Source organism: Martes martes (genome assembly GCF_963455335.1).
Source record: "Martes martes genome assembly, chromosome: 17".
NCBI classification, from domain to species: Eukaryota; Metazoa; Chordata; class Mammalia; order Carnivora; family Mustelidae; genus Martes; species Martes martes.
The window spans coordinates 2,392,341-2,408,825 of record NC_137905.1 but is presented as its reverse complement, the minus strand read 5'-3'; the positions used below and the strand labels follow the sequence as shown (position 1 = coordinate 2,408,825).

Here is a 16,485-nt window from a genome sequence, read left to right as displayed (position 1 = left end):
TCCCAGGCCGGCCGGGCGTCCTTACGTCTGTCGCTCTCCTCGGCGCTGTCCGAGCTCTCGTCCCGGGCCTGCAGCCCCATCGGGCTGGGTGACGAGCTGGAGCACTCGGAGGAGCTGCCCTCCCGCGCCGTCTGCTGAGGCGGCGGCTCCACTTCCACCCGCAGCGCTGCGGAAAAGGGGCGCCGGCGTGGGTCGTGCCGGCCGCGGCTCCCGCGCCCTCCCCGGCCGCCTCCGAGCACGCGGTCCCGCGGAGCCCCGCGCCAGCCCGGGGGAGGCGGGGGTGACGGGACCCGGAGATGCGGGGGCAACGAGCAGCCCGAGGCCCCACGCCCGCCTCCTCACAGGTCGGGGCACAGCCAGGCTCCGGCCAGGGGCTGCGGTGCCGCCCGGCTCACAGGCCGCAGAGGAACAGACAAGGGTCCCCGGCCATGACAGGGTGAAAGAAGTCATCTCCGGCACCGAGAGACACCCCATTTTAGGAGGCCAAGGGACGGAAGAGCTTTTGAGTCGAATAACCACTGAAAAGACACACTGGCATGCTTTTCTCCCTGGCGTCCTGTCACTCTCAACGCTTCCAGGACGTGCGGAGCACCCTGCGCCCCGACCGCGCGGGCGAAGCAGGGAGCGGAGGCGGCCCCGTGGCTCCCAGCACCCGCGACGGGGCGGCTGCGCTCACGCAGCCTGGGAGCTTCGACAGACCTCCGAGGCAGGGACCTACGCGAGACCCGTCTGGGCCCTCCCAGGGAGGAAGCGAATCTTCATCTGTTCGGGGCTCCTCCTCCTCTCTCCCTCCTGCGCTGCAGCTTCTGGATCTAATTCTTATGCTTCTACGACTCCAGGTGAATCACCGGTCTCCAGCTCCTAACCCAAACGGCCCCTCTATTCTCTAACGGTGGAAATGATAAAAGCTAAAATAATGAACAGAAACTATAAATGCTCAAAAGACGCAAGTGGCGAAAGGGTGCGTGTGTGCTGTGCTCTGACAACTCCCCTCAGAAGGCCACCCCGCCCTCACCCACCTGCAGCGTGGGGGCCTCGCACGCCCTGCACGGGCCCGACGTGGCTGGTGGGGGGGACACGGGCCACGCCGCTGCTGGTGACTGGGGGCGGGGCTGTGGGGTTCAGGCACCGTTTCTCCGACTTCTCCCTGTGCCACAAGAGAGCGCGTGAACAAGTGAGCATCTGGGTCTTTGGCCACAAAACCGTTTCCCGTGGCCCCGGCTCTGCTGCCGGGCCCAGGGGCCATAGCAGGGTGACCGCCCCCAACTGTCCTCATAGGCGGGATGCGATGTACTCTGACTTGGTGGGTGCAAAGGGCCTTTCCTGGCAGACCCAAACCACACCCGTGTGACTGTGACAGCATGAATGAAGCTTTGATCACCAATCCATGCCGTCCAATCAAGGGCATTTGGTGGGAAGTGCTCATGAGCCCTGGCTCAGTACAGAGGGGCTTTTGGAACGACCCTCGGGCTCAACGCAGGCCCACGAGGCGACCCATCTCAAAACCTCCTGAGGCTCCAGATGGCCACTGGGCGACCTGCGACCGGCACGGGCACCAAAAATGGGGGAGATGCCACACTCTCTCACCTCCCCTCTTTCCATAAAGCCCCACCGCCGTGGCGGACAGCCTCTCCTCAGCACCCTGTCCCCTGTGTTCCGCCGCCGGTGAAGTCTTTCACCTCCCAGGCCACCCGAAGGTCACCCACACTTGGGGGCCCCCATCCGATCAGGACAGCCCACCGGGAGAGCGCACTCAGCGCGTGGGGAAGGAAGGGGGACGCGTCCGTGGTGTCACACGTACTTCTCCAGCTCCAGCTGCGTCTTGAGCTTCTTCTTCGCTCCCATTGTGAGGGATTCAAACTTATTTAAATCTTCCTCCGTGAGGCTCAGAAACTTCCAGAGAAGAAACACATTACAAAGTTATTGAGACTCAATTAGGACTTGAAAACAAAGAACTTGAAATATTATTTAATAAATATATTCTCCCAGTAGTGTATCCAAACAGACCAACTCTAACTAGATAATGAAGGCCTTGGGAGTCGGGCGTCTGGGGGCTCCGCCGTTAAGCGTCTGCCTTTGGCCCGCTTTGGGCTCCCTGCTCAGGGGGAGCCTGCTTCTCCCTCTCCCGCTCCCCCTGCTTGTGTTTGATCTCTCTCCTGCTTACCCTCTCTGTGAAATGCATAAATAAAATCTTGAGGGGAAAAAAAAGGCCCTGGGAACACCAAAACAGTCCACTGCTAAAGACACAGTGTCCCTTGTTCAAAATATGAAACGCTCACTTTGCATATGAGGCTCAGAGGCCTTGTCCCCTGGGCCCTCTGCACGCGGCCTGGAGAAGACAGGGCAGCTGGAAGGGCCCCGGCGCGGGCGGGGGCTAAAGACAATGCCCTGCAGTTGTGCGTCCGCGGGGCTGCGCCTCTCCCGTCCAGGGACCCACCCCCTCAGGTGCGAGCCGTTTACCCTCCTGTAAACAGGGGAGCCCCTAACAGCACCTGTGTGTGAAAATCACCCTCATTTTAGGGGCAAAGCAACTTTGCTGGGAAGCAAGTGGCCCTGGAGCGGCCGGGACTGACCCGCGCGTCCTCTACGAAGCAAACAGAACGCGCCGGTTCTCACGACGGCTCACAACGCGCTTGGTGATTTTACAGCTAATATTCGACTCCCACATTCCATTAAAGCAGTATCTGTTGTTTTCTTAGGATTTACGAATCTTAAGCCAAGAGTATTACAAATATACTTAGAAGCTGTCTATTTTGTACTAAAAGCTTGACGTCCAGGTTCAACTGCAGATTTTCGACAAAGATTTTCATAGAGATAGACCAAGGGACTGTATCCAGCAGGGGGCATCAGAGCTCAAACAGGGCCGTGGGTCAAATTCCGTTTTCTCAGTGACGCCAAGACTTCAGAAATTCCAGAATCTTCTTTAACAACAAAAATATGCTCATTAGAACTCTGTTGTAAAAAATAATTTTCAGGGCACCTGGTAGCTCGGTGGGTTAAGCGTCCGACTCTTGATTTCAGCACAGGTGATCTCCAAGTCCTTGGGTCAGCCCCAGGACAGGCCCCGCGCTCAGCAGGGAGTCTGCCTCCCTCTGCCCCGCCCCCCCATCTCTTAAAAAAAAAAAAATCTTTGTACGACTGCTTCAGAGACATATAAAATTCGTCTATTCCTTGGAGCTCTGCGACCCTCAATCCGCGGACCACCAGCAGCAGCCTCCCTGGAGGCGAGCACCCGGGTGCCTGGCACGGCAGGCCCTTGGGGCACCGCGCCCCCGCACAGGCAGCGGGCACGCAACAAAGGGCACATGTGCCCCGGAGCTCGCCACGTCTACGGGAAAGGCTGCAGGAGACACAATGGCCTTCCTATCACGCAGAGTACCTATCGCGGGAAGCCCCCGGCCTGTCTTACGGAAAAACAGAAACAAAGCTGTTCACGACCCGTCCGGCTGGAGTCTTTGCCTCGGCGGCAAGAGGACTTCCACTCCACACCCAGTGCCGCCCCCAGCCCCGGGGGGCGTGTGGGACTCGGGGCGCACACACAGGCATCGAATACCAGGCGGCGGGAATTCCCCGTCAGGGGCAGTGTAGACACCCGCCCTCTGTTGTCCACCCACTCACCCACATACCTTCTCCATGGTGAGCTGCTTGAAGACGGGATAGTACTTGTGCAGGCGCAGTTTCCGGAGCCAGTCTAGGATCCCGTTCTGCTCCTGGGTCTGAGGGGTCTGCAGCCCAGAGGGCATCAGGATGGCAGGCGAGGAGTCCATCTGGGCACGGTAGGCCAGCGCCGAGCCTGCACCCCCTGTGTGGGAGCAGTGGGGCAAGGCGGCCGCGCTGGCCACGTGCTGCAGGTGGTGCTGGGTGCTGCTCTGAGACGAGGGGATGCCAGCCACGCCACACACAGGCCTGTGGGGACAGCAGACAGGTGGTCTTCCCAGGACCGCAGGCCCCCCCGCCCCCTGGGCGGGCAGTGGGCCGGAGCCGGCCCTCCCCGTGCTGGGCCGTATCCAAGGCCACGCCCACTGCAGCACCATTGTCCTTTCCTGCCACTGCCCCCTAACACCACCCCCTGGAGATGTGCACGTGTTTGTATGTGGGGACGTGTGCAGCTGTGTCACCACCGGACTCCAGACTTCGGGCCAAGCTGCCCGGTTTCTGTTACTCTGTCAGAGCAGAATCCTGAGGATCCTAGTCACACCCGACTCCTGACCCTCTAACGTTTGAACGAGCGCGCGTCCCAGCAGCGGGCTGGAAGGAGCACTCGGCGTCCTGCCTTCTGCCCTTGGCCCTTCCAGCCCAGACTGCACACCCCCACGTTCACGGTGTACTCGGGAGGTAGCAGGCCGGGGCGAAGAGACAAGGCAGCCCTCGGGAAGCCCCGCATTCACGTAAGACCGCGTGCATGTGTGCGCGTGCGCGTCACAGTCCGTGAGGCCGGCCCACAGCAACAGCAGCCTGTCACCTGAGCACTGCCAGCGTCACCGTCAGGCTCCTGCTGACGGAGGACCCTTGGAGCAGTGGCCCTGCCACCTCACGGGCACAATCGCTCCCCGGGAGCCTATAAAAATGAAGAGTCTCTGAAATTCTGGTTTCCTAGGATGTGCAGGGCCCAGACATTGGCTTTTGCACTAAGAGTCCTGGGGAGTTCCAACTCCAGGGGCTCAGACAACCACTTTCTTTACAGAGAGAAATCGTCAACTGGAGTGTCCGTCCCACTGCCCTCACGACAGTATCAAGACTAAGAGCGAGGACGGCCTCACTGTACAAACAACCATCGATACGCAGCGACAAGCCACCTCTCCGCTGACGGAGATGTGCTGCTGCCGCAGGCGCCTCACCTTCCGGACGCGCCCAGCACGGTGCCCACTTTAGAGAGGGAAGGGGTGCCGGCACCTGCAAGTCGAGATAAACGTCATCACGTATGCAGGAAATAAAGATGTTTTTATCTTCACGTCACCCCCTTTTGCAAACTCACTTGGACTTTGAAGCTGTTGGGTGGGAGAGGAAGTGCTGAAGAATTTCCTGACGTGGTCATTTTTTAACACGTGAGGAGGTAATGAAGCCAAATACCTAAAAATTAAAGTGGTTTATCAGCATTAAAATCGCTACTACCGAAAACTAACCGGAAGCCCAAGTCTGATTTCAGTTAGAGACACACGCACCGGAGAGCAAAGTGAACGGAAGCCCCAGGTGCTCTCCCTGCTTCGCTCCCCCACGTGCACCACATGGCAGCACGGGGGGCAGCACGCTGGCACGAGGGCAGAGTCGGGCCCAGTGGTGGTGTCCCGCGCGGTGCACGCCACCAGGCTGCACCCGCGTCACCGGTGCTGGCACGCCGGGCCCAGACCCGGGAAGCAGGCCGGCCCCCTCTGCCTGCTGCCCCGTCCACAGTATGCTCCACGGCCAGGAGGCACGGGTTCACGGGACTCCACCCGGCCCCCCCGCTGTCCCGCAGCAGCCTCAACTCTCCAGCGCAGAACAGAGACAGTAACCGCACTCGACTCCCTCCGACCTTCAGGACCACAGGGAGCAGGAGCGCGCTGGGCAGCGCCACTCGCGTCCTCAGAGCCCCGCCCGTGCGGCCACCTCCACCAGGCTCTCCGTAAGCGAGGGAAACCCCCAGGGACACCTCCGGGACCCAGACTGCGGGGATGACCAGGCAGCTCGGGTGCGCGGCCCCGCCACGTGTCACCCCACGGGCAGGTGCGGGTGGCCTGACCTCAGGTCCGCTTCCAGATCCACGTGGTTTCGCTCGATGTAAAAGGAATCCGGGCCGGCTAAGCAAGGAGTGAATTTGTCCAGGTTGTCCTCAGGGTGCAGCTGGGATAACTGAAACAGATGGAAAAGCGCGGGACGTCGTCAAAATTCACCTGACACGGGCCTCCTCTGGTTGAGAGACGGGCAGGCGCCAGGTACTGACACCTGCGGGACGCTACAACCCACCCTGCTCTCAGCCGTCCGGGGCTCCCCCTCCGCTGAGGATGTGGAAAGCCACAAAAGAACATCACGCCCACCACGGCATCAGTAAAAACCTCCGCAGACGACAGGACCGTACCTATCCGTGGGCCCACGGGAACTCAGCCGCAAGGTCACCACGTGAACGGAACTCCAAGAGGGACCTGCCCCGCCAAGGAGAGACAAGACCGTGACCCTGTCTGCTGTGGTACAGCACGAGAAGAGGTGGCAGCCATGCCAGCAGGCAAAGAGGTCAGAAGACGGACACTTCCCACGGGCTGAGCGTGGGCCAGACACCGGTCAGCCAAGAGCCCCAGACGCAAGGGGAGTGCGCCCTCCTTCCCAAGCTCACTTCCACGGGAGACTGGAGAGAGCCTCCAAGGCAGCAGAGGTGGGGGCTGGCTGCTCCTGGGAGCCCGACCCAAGCCTTCCCTGGAGCCTTCTCTAAATGCAAGACGAAAGCCCGTAAGCCGGGGAGGGACAGGACTGCTCCTGCTCCCAGAGCCCACGCAGACCCTCCATTTCCGGGGATGAGGCAGAAGCTCTCCTGTCCTGCCTCCCTGGGGCAGGGGTGGGGAGGGAGTCCTCCTGGCACCAGGCCACGGGCAAAGATGCCCTGCTTCCGGGGGAAGGAACAAGCCAGCCCGCTGGCCCCGAAGAAAGGGCAAAAGCCCTCTTGGGCTGAGGGTACTGCACCAGTACAAAGAGGAGGCCAGCTGCTGCTGGCGAAGGAAGGGGCAGGGACGCTGAGAAGCCCAAGGGCCCTGTGCCCGGCACCGAGCCCGGACCAGGAGGACGGAGAACGTCTCACCCCCAGCACCAGTCTGCCACTAGGCAGTAAGTGACTGCCGTCTCCCCACAGAACAGGGAGAGACCCTCCAGGCCAGGGACACACAGAACAGCTGAGGGCCAAGGTGAGGCCAGACCCCTGAGAGGAACCTCTGACACTGCAGGCCCTTCTCCCCAGGCTCAAGGTACCCGCTGCCGTCAGCCAGAGGGAGCTGAAGCCTCCAAGGGCGGGGGGGGGGGGGCTGGATGCAACTGCAGCAGCGACAAAACCCAGCCCCAGCCCCACCGCTGATCAGACCAAATCGAGAACCCCACTGAGGGCTGGGAGAGGTGGCAGCACGCCCTTTTCCAGACAGATGTACCCTTTCCCTCGGTCTCTACGTTTTCTAAACGTGATGTCTGATATTCCATCAAAAATTACACGACATAGAAAAAAATAAGGGGGAATGAAAAGTATCGTGAAGAAAATCATCAGAGCCCGACTCAGATAACTGCATGCGGGAACTACCAGGCCGGGACTGTATAACGACCGCGACTCACATACTGAAGGGTTCCGTGAAAAAACAGACAACACGCAGGACAACGAATGGAAACCCCAGCAGAGAGAGGAAACTTTACTGAAAGATGTGTCAAATGGAAAGCCTAGGAAAAGCGAGAAATCAGAACAGAAACCATGATCCCAAAGATGAAGAACTCAGTGCACACAACAGGCTCATCAGCCCGGGCAGAGCCGTGGGCTGGACGTCAGGGAGCTGGAGAGCAGGGCAGTGGAAACCGTCTGGCCAGAACACACCGTGGAAAGAACCAGAAAAACAAATGGGCACCGAGAGCCGTGAACAGCGTCAAAGGTGCAGGTGCACAGAGCTCAAGTCCCGACACGAGAGAGGCGGGCGAAGAGACATCTGAAGAGAGAATGGGGAAGAATTCTCCAAAATGAACAAGAGACAACGAACCAGATTCTCGGGAAGCTCAGAGAAGGCAAAGCCAGGGGAGCATGACGCACCGTCAGAGCCCAGGGGGCTCAGCGTTCCCGCCAGCGCCAGCACAGCCCGGAGCCGTGGACGCTCTGCAGGTGGAGAGGCGAGTGGGCACGCAGGGAGGACATGCCGCGTTCTCAGCGTCACGGAGGGAACTGCGAATGCCAGTGCGGGGTAATTCCAGACAGCGCGGCTGACAGGCCAGAGGACAGGCGTCAGCAAACGACTCCTGCCCAAGCTTTCAAAGCACGGCCCGCCAACCGGACCCCTCTACCGGACGGCATCCTGACCCTAGCGCGGAGACGGACACTCACTTTGGAGACACTTCCAGTACGTCACCCCGTGAGACACAGAGGACTGACGAAGATGCCAGACGCGGTTCACCGCGACGGCCCGGGCCAGCGGGCGGCAGACACGTGTGAGCCGTGGGGGTGCGCACGCGCAGCAAGGGGAGGGTGGTGTCTGCATCTACTTGGTAGCGGAAGCTTTTCCTTGGATGACACTTGCAGAAGCGACCCGAGAACGAATCGTATGGTCAAGAGACGGCGCCGGGACCGGACTCTGCCCGTCTCCGCAGGGTAACCGAGGCAGACCGCCCTCAGCCGCCTGCACTGGCCTCCGCGTCCTGCCTCTTCTCGTTCGCAACAACAGCAAGGGGCACAGACCGTGGCATCGAGGACCCTGTCCGGGCGGTCACGCACGCGTCACCGGCTCTGCCAGCTGGGGGAGGCCATGCCGTCACTGCGGTATTACACAGAGCCTTGGGGTTTCCAGAGGAGCCCTGAAGCACCTTACCTTTGAAATAAATTCAGTCACTTCAGAGGGAGATTTGGTTACTGATGTTACTGAAGAATCAGACCACAAGACCTTAAAAACAAACAAACAAACAAACCTTAAAAACAGACGCCACGTACGTCCCTCACAACACACCCGTGCGGGAGTCTTTGCGGGCACAGGTGCAGTGAGCGTGCCGAGCCCCACGTGGGGAGCACCCGCTGAACGGGGTCGTTACACAGCCCCCGACACGCGAGAGAAAAGTTCACGTCACTCAAGTCCTTGACGGCGTCACTTCCTGTTCTGTGCAATCGTGCAAACAGCCCCGAGTCGGAGACTTGCTCCCCCGAGGTGTACGCAGTCACTGACAATCACGACAGCTCGTGTGTGCCAGGCACACCGTCCTCAAGGGCACCTCCTCGCAGCGAAAAACGAGACAAGGCCCGCGCCCTCGGGAATCCGACCGAACAGGGGGCCGGGGGGCGGTCAGCGCTCGGGGAGCAGCGGGGGTGCAGGCCGGGGTGCACACCTTCCGGAAGGAGCAGTGGGAAGGGCTCAGCAAACAGCTCTAGGTGCCCGAGACCCGAGCCGCACACGGCCGCATGTCCACACTGCATGTGGCGGGCGGGCAGCCTCGTGTCGTCACCGTGTCCCGGCCAGTCCCCCAGGTGGACCGCAGGCGTCCTGGGGGAAGGTCTCCTCCCTCCGTCTTCCCAGTGCTTCTCCAGTGTTTCCTGACCACCTCAGGGTGCTGAGGACGGGGGGGAGGAGGGAGAGCGGCACAGAGACGTGGGTGCAGGGTGGGAGCTGGGCTGGGAACAGGGAATCCGGCAAGGGGTGAGCAGGGGCGAGGGGGGAGGGCCACAAGAAGGGTGACGCCACGAAGCAGGAACCTGGCCCTCAGATCCAGGAGCCGCAGGAGGGTTTCAAGTCAGGAAGTCAAACGACCAGAAAGCAAACACTGTATTCTCAGCGATGACGCTGACGCAGCGCGGTGGTCTGGAAGACGCCCTGCTCCCGCCACCCGCCTGCGCCTTCTGACCAACAGCCCACTGCGGCTGCCCACGGACCGCCCGTCCCCCTTTCCCCTGCCGAAGCCCACGCACGGCCCTTCTGTCCCCACGGCCGGCGCACCACAGAACAACTGCGAAGGGGGCTGTCTCCTCGGGCTCCGCGGACTCGCAGACCAGGGGAGAAAGGGGCGCGGCGCCCGTGCTCCTCGCTGCCCAGACAGACCTGCACCAAGTCGCAGACGCCCGCCTGCTCGAGCGGGGCAGGATGCCACCCAATGAAGCAGACCCCCGCCTGCTCGAGCGGGGCAAGATGCCACCCAATGAACCACAGCACCGTCTGAGGACAGAGGCGGAAACTCCGCGGTCCTCCCACGTCGGCCCCAAAGCACAGGCAACGTCCTGGCTGGTCATAGTGCAGAACGTGCCGCAGGACCCCCCTTTCCCGGTGACTCTCACACCAAGAGCAAACCCGATTCTCTCGCTGTCCACATTCACAGGGCACGAATGTGGCGCGAAGCCCAACACACGACATCCGACGCCCCAGCAACATGCGCAGCACAGACACATCGGGTCACGCGGACACAGACACGCCGCCTCCCGACAACGACGTGCTTCCCGCAGGCACCGCTGCCACAGGCCGTCAGCTCCTGACGCTTCACTCGTACTCCCCAGAGGCGCGGGAACGCCAGTCTAGGGCAGACAGAAAGCACGGGCTCACTTCCAGGCCGCCCGCGGCACCGCCAGGCTTCGCGGTGGACACAGGCTTCCTTCACACTCACCCTCGGCCTCACCCGCCAGGCCAGGCCCCCACCCCAGAGGAGGGGACAGGTCCCAGGAGGGGCACGGAACACGGAGCAGCCTCCCGGCATGCCACATGCCACCCATGTGTCCCGTCATATCCAAGGCGGCACCAAATGGAGGCTACCCCATTACGTTATATGCCACCATGGAAACACTGGCCAGACGCATGACGGCACTGTGGTCTCCTGTCCCTTGTACCAACAGCTACGCAGCCTCACTAAGCCAGACCGTAAATGCCCTAAATATACGCAAAAATCAAAACGTGCCCCAAACAGACACTCAGGACTACAGCACGCTACATATCAATCCTCTGACTCACTGGTCAGCTCCAATCCCCACGTCCCCATGTCACCCACGGCACTCGACTCGGGCACGCGGAGCAGAATGCTCTCGCTGCACGGGGAGCAGCCCAGCCGGAGGCCCGGCCCAGGGCTCCCGCCCGCATCTCGGCCATGAGCCGGCAGCCCAGCGCCTGAACACCCCGCACCGGGCGCGGAGAGCTCAGGGCAGCCAGGCAGAAACACAGACCCTGTGTGGAGAAGAAAACAGTTTCAGAAAACCAAAAGCTACCGTTCATATCGTCAGCGGTCTAAGAGAAGAAAACCATCCCCAAGAACAGGATGCTACGAAAAAATAATTGTCAGAGGACAAGCATTCTTTGAAATTAAAACCAGGACAGGAGTGAAAAATCCCACTGACGAAGAGGGGAGATGACACAGTCCTCCATGAAGTAGATCAAAATATCAAAGGAAAGAAAACAGAGAAAGAAATCAAACAAAGGACCAGGCGTGAGGTCCAGTGTGCGGAGAGCAGGAGTCCCAAAGCAAGGACAAGAGACACACGGAGCAGAGGAAATCAAAGAGGAGGGTTCAGATCGGGACCCCTCAATTACGGATGTGAGCTTTCAGGTTAAAAGGGCCCACCGAGTCCCAGCACAGTGATGGAGACAGACCCACAGCCAAGCACGGGCGAGCGGCACGCAAACACCCAGGACCGAGGAAACTGGCACGAGTGCACGAGCTCGGGATCAGCAGGCGGGAAGCCAGCAGGGCTCTCGGCCCCCGAGGAAGAGCGGCGCCCAGCTCCGCCGGTGCCCTCGGTCACACTCGGGGAGGGCGAGGGTGGAGGCTCGTGTACACAGGGAAGGCCTCAGGAGCGCGGGCTCCCCAGTGCCCTTCCTAAGCAGCGACCAGACAGAGGATGACGGAAGACCTGAGAACGGGGGGCGGTGCCTGTAAGGAGGGGCAGGTCACGGGGGTGGGGATGAGGGGCAGATCTGGGGCCCACCAGGGACCATCGGGGCACATGGCAGCAGAACCACAGCTCTGAGACAGAACCAACAGGGCTCTGGGCCTGTCGGAGCACAAGGCGGGGGATTCACAGATCATCGCAGCACTTTTGGGGCAAAGTCCTTTCTAAGTACTTGTTCCCAAGCAAGAAACAAACCAGCAAACACAAAGAGACGACTGGAGGGAAAGCCCGAGCATGCACCGTGCGGCTCCAGGATCAGCAACTCTCCCACAGCACACGGACACCACAGAGCCGCCGAAGTGCGCGTCCCAACACTTCCTGGCTGCTCGTGGCCACGTCCACAGGTTTACCGGGCTCTGAACTCTGCGAGACCAGCTGATGAAAACAAAAACTGCATTAAAAAAAAAAAAATAGTGGTCAGGACTCCTCTCTGCTAACTGCAGTAAGATATTCAGAGCACGTAAGCTTATCTTGAAAAGAAAAAAATAAAACTTTCAAGGAAAAGACAGAGCACTAAAGGACACACGGATGCCTGGGTTCTTAGGAAAGATCCGCCGGGTTCTCCAGTCCCTTCTGCGCAGCTGACATCCTGCGGTCTAGGAGGCGCTTTAAGGGTCTGCACTCATCTTCTGGGATTTTCCCTCTCTGTTCTTCACTTTGAACGAGAAATCTTTTTATTAAAGTTTTTTTTTTTTAACTGTTTCCAGTTTTTCAATAGTGAATATGGGAAAACAGGTAAAACGTGGACATTTCCCACGCATGTCCGTACGCACGGACTTTGCGTTTGCAGCACTGGCTTCCTGTATGCTGAGATCTGACCCCTCAGGAGCCGGGAAGGAGCAGCTCCGACGCCCGTGAAAACCCACCAACCCCGCGGAAGCGAGCGGGAAGCGCGGACGCCCACGTGCGGTGCCCGCCGGCGTACCAGAAGCATCTCCCTTCCGCTACAAGAGAAGCCTCTCGTTTGTATCCTGGAAAACACTGAACCATAAAGAGTGGAACTAGAGATAAACGGGACTGAGGAAGGTGGGCAGAGGCCACCGGGCCCCCCGGAGCCAGGGAGGCCGGCAGGCGAGGTTTCCCTGCGTCTCCCTCTGCAGCCAGCACGGCCGTCCCACCGCGGCCCAGGATGGCGTTTGATGGCTCCGGTCCCAGAGGGGTAGTTGTTTATTTCCACATAGAAAAGACACCTTCCTTAAAGGACAATTTATGTAATCTTCATTTGTTAGGGTTCTGTGGACAAAAGGAAAGGCTTAATCCTCAGATAAGTTTGTTTGTTTTTTTTTTAATTTTACTGACTGATAACAGACCATAAACCACACCCATCTAAAGGGCATAAAGTGCTCAGTCTAGGCCTGTGTCTGCGTCCAGGAAACCACCACTCCCATCAATACCACAAGCGTGTCCCTTACCCCCAGGAAGCCACTGTGTGCCTTCTGTTACTGGACAATCTGCATTTCCTAGTTTTATGTAAATGGACCCACACCATACATCTTTTTTGGCAAAAGGTCTGGTTTTTTCACACAGTGTGAGTTTTCTCCACACTGCTCGTGTAACACTAGCTCAGAGCTCTCCGCTCCGGGCGGTCCTTCCGCAGTATTTCTGGAACCACCGCGCTGATCCATTCTCCTGAGGATGGCCGCTCAAGGTGGTCCACATTCAAGTGGTGTGAACGTTCACACACAAGTCTCTGTGTGACCCAGTGCCTTCCTCTCCTGTGGGTCAGTACCTGGTGGTGGCACTAATGGGACATACTTTAGGGAAACGTTTAGCTTTTTATAAAACTCCCAGACAGCTTTGCAAAGAGGCCACAGGCCAGAGCACAGGCGCCGACCGCTGGAGAGGGGCCCAGCTTGGCCATGCGCGCCCCTGCCAGCAGCCCACCGGCCCGGGGTCCCCCGCTCGGCCGTCCTGCAGGCGCACAGCAGCGCCCCCCGTGCCTCTCATGGTCATCCTCCCACTGACGAGGACGGCCCAACATCTGCTCGGGGGGGACCTTCACCCTCTGAACACTCTCTGCTTAAGTGTCGGTTCAAATCTTCGGCTCATTTTTTACCAGGTTGCTCTCTCATACCAAGTGGTGAGAGTTCTCGTTTGGGATGAAAACTGTCGAGCACGTAATGTGCAAATACCTCCCAGGCTGCACCCGGCTCGGCCATCTCCCGTGCTTTTAGAGGAGCAAGTCCGACAGTCGATCAAGGCTTGCGTGTTCGTGTTGCCTTTCGTGGGCCATGCTCTCAGTACCGTAGCAAAGAGATCTCTGCCTAGCCACAGTCTTACATGCTTTCTTCCAGAACTTTCATCGTCTTAGGTTGTACATTCCGCACTATGATCAGTTTTGACTTAGTTTTCTATGTGAGGTGACAGGTCTGGTCAAGGGTTCCGGAGCCATTTGTTGAAAAGATCGTCCTTTCTTCCCCGAACCGCGTGCTCGTCAGTCGGCCACCCACCTGCGGGTCTAACTCTGGACTCTCTCCCGCCCACTCACAGATGCCCCAAGCTCACCGCGACCCGATGCACCAGCATCCCCGGAGTCTGACGGCGAGTCTCCAAAACAGGCAATGGCAGCTTCCAACTTAATCCTTCTTCTCAAAATTGTTTTGACTACTCTGTTGTTCCTTCCGTAAATATTTTAGGGCTAGCTTGTTGATTTCTAAGACAGAAAAATCCTCCTGGGGCTTATTTTTGAGGGAGTCATTTCAGACGACAGCAGGTGGGGGAGATGGATGGGCTCGCCGCTGTGCTCTCTCCGGAGTGCGGGGCTGGCAGCACTTGGCGGCACCCCCGCACCTTCACTGCCAAAGGTGCACAGCCTCGAGGAGTCTCCCCTCCTCGCATGACAGGAGTCCCCAGCCTGACCGGCGAACGACAGCCACAAGCAGCTCCCCACAAGCCCCGCACAAAACAAGCACACGGTTTCCGCTACGTAAATGAACAGTGTTACTACTGTAATAAAGTAAAAATTTTTTTAACGTTGATCCTATCTTTCCTTTGTGCCCGGAGTTACCGTTCAACAAACACGGTTCGGGCTGGGAATCCCTGAGGGCACATCGAGTTAGTACTCCAGAGGGCACCTGGGTGGCTCAGTCGGTTGAGCGTCCGACTCCCGACTTCGGCTCAGGTCCCCATCTCAGCGGCGGAGCCCCAGGCCTGGCTCCGAGTCACGGTCCGCTTGCGATTCCCTCTCTCTCGCCCTCTGCCCCTCCTCCTGCTCATTTGCCCTCTCAAATAAATACATAAAATCTTTTAAAAAAGTACCCCAAAAGAAAAAAAGGTTGGACTTCTAGAGGAGAGAAGAATTCTCACTTTCCTAAATACGAGAATACTCTTGTCAGTTACCGCTTCAAGAAAAGTTAAGGTCCGCAGGTAACCGAGGCTTTGGCTTTAAGTCGCGGAACACGCTGGCTCTCCCGCCGGGGCAGAAGGGTCTTCAACCACACACCTCCCCGCCGCGTGACGGCGTCGACACCAGGCCACACTCCCGAGTCTGGCGCTGCAAGCTCGGGGCTCCAGGCTCCTTCTGCTGAGCACTCAGGGCACCATGTCCCTGTTCTCACCAGCCTGCTGCCCCCCCATTCCCTCCCATCTCCTCCTCAGAGGCACAAGAGGCCACAAGAGACCGAGCGTCTATCCTGCCAAAGCTCACATCTTCAAAGAGAAGCTACAGGCAGTCACACTGGCCACAGGTACCACGTCTCACATTGTACAAGCCCAGAGTGTGGGCCCGGCACGACCAGACGGGCTGAGTGGGGCCCAGCCCCCAGAACGGCTCAGGCCTGTGGAGGTGGTGACCGCGAGGGGAGGCCCGGCCATGAGACGCAGAGCGTGGTGGAGGGGATCAATACGCTCGGGGTCCCAGATACCCAATGGGCTCCCACTCCTGGGAGGCCTTGAAGACGTCAGGATTCCAAGGTTCTCCAGGTGCTGAGACCTGGGTGCTGGTCCCAAGTCTCGACAGCCTGCAAGCCTTCCCATACGCTCTGAAGACACGTGCACGGTGAAACGAGGGCTTCTCCCAACGCGGTCCCCCTCGGGAATCAAATGAAGAGGTCACCCTTTCAGTGGCAAAACTACTTGAAGTATTCTGAGGCAGCCATACGTCTGGCAAGTCAGTGAACCACACACAGGATCGGACCACGGACACTAGATACGAACCAGAAGCTTTGATTCCTGAGAACACTCCCTGGGAGCGCAGGAAGCAGGTTCTCCTTATCACTCAGGGTTCGGGCAGGTGCACAGTCAAAGGACAGCCTCACGCCGCGGGCCGGCCATGGAACAGAACCCCGGGGGGATGGTCGGCCAGGACACATTTCCCAGCTTCCTCCGCAGCTCAGTAGGATCAAGAAACTAAGTTTTGGTCAACAAAACGTAAGTGGAAATGTCTAGTGGCCGCTTTTCTCTCTCTTAAAAGAAAGAGAAAAGTCAAGTCTTCCCTTCTCTTCATCCTGCGTCTTGCTACCTGGAATTCCAACGTGAAGACTAGCGCCCTGGCTGCTACCCTGGACCGTGAGGCTGAGGGCGCACACCCCAAGGGTATCAAAGCACTCAACGGCGGGGAGCCCGGGCCCCCAAGGACCCCGCAGAGCCCAGCTCCCGGCACCCTGTGAGGCCGACGAGCCACGGTTCCTGGGGGCCTCCAATCCGAAATCGCAGTGTGTCTCAACTGTCACACAGTGTCTCTATGTCAGCCAACTCTGGTGACTGGCCAGCAGCAGCTGAGCACGCTAGTCCAGACAACCCTCAGCACCCAGGCGGGAAGCGGCCCGCCCGGGACCCAGGCCCGGCTTTCTGCGTCCCCAGCACCAGCACGGTGCTTGGCAAGACGGCCCACCTTCCACTTAGATCAATCTAAGTATCTACTCAGAGCAAATGTTTCCTTCCTGCCCCTTCGAGGAGAAAAAGGAAAAAAAAAACTTGGCATCTTA

The 16,485-nt window shown here is 59.1% G+C and overlaps 1 protein-coding gene across 1 annotated transcript in view; it reads right to left on the bottom strand.

Annotated features, from left to right (window-relative positions):
* ZCCHC14 (zinc finger CCHC-type containing 14) overlaps positions 1-16,485 on the bottom strand; it is a 51,778-nt gene that overhangs the window by 2,720 nt on the left and 32,573 nt on the right. The window contains exons 4-11 of the mRNA XM_080827890.1: positions 8,517-8,588; positions 5,720-5,829; positions 4,976-5,070; positions 4,839-4,893; positions 3,627-3,906; positions 1,802-1,893; positions 1,020-1,147; positions 26-166 (exon numbers count right to left, since the gene is read on the bottom strand). Of these exons, the coding sequence (XP_080684016.1) occupies positions 26-166; positions 1,020-1,147; positions 1,802-1,893; positions 3,627-3,906; positions 4,839-4,893; positions 4,976-5,070; positions 5,720-5,829; positions 8,517-8,588 (973 nt within the window). The remainder of the gene's footprint in view (positions 1-25; positions 167-1,019; positions 1,148-1,801; positions 1,894-3,626; positions 3,907-4,838; positions 4,894-4,975; positions 5,071-5,719; positions 5,830-8,516; positions 8,589-16,485) is intronic.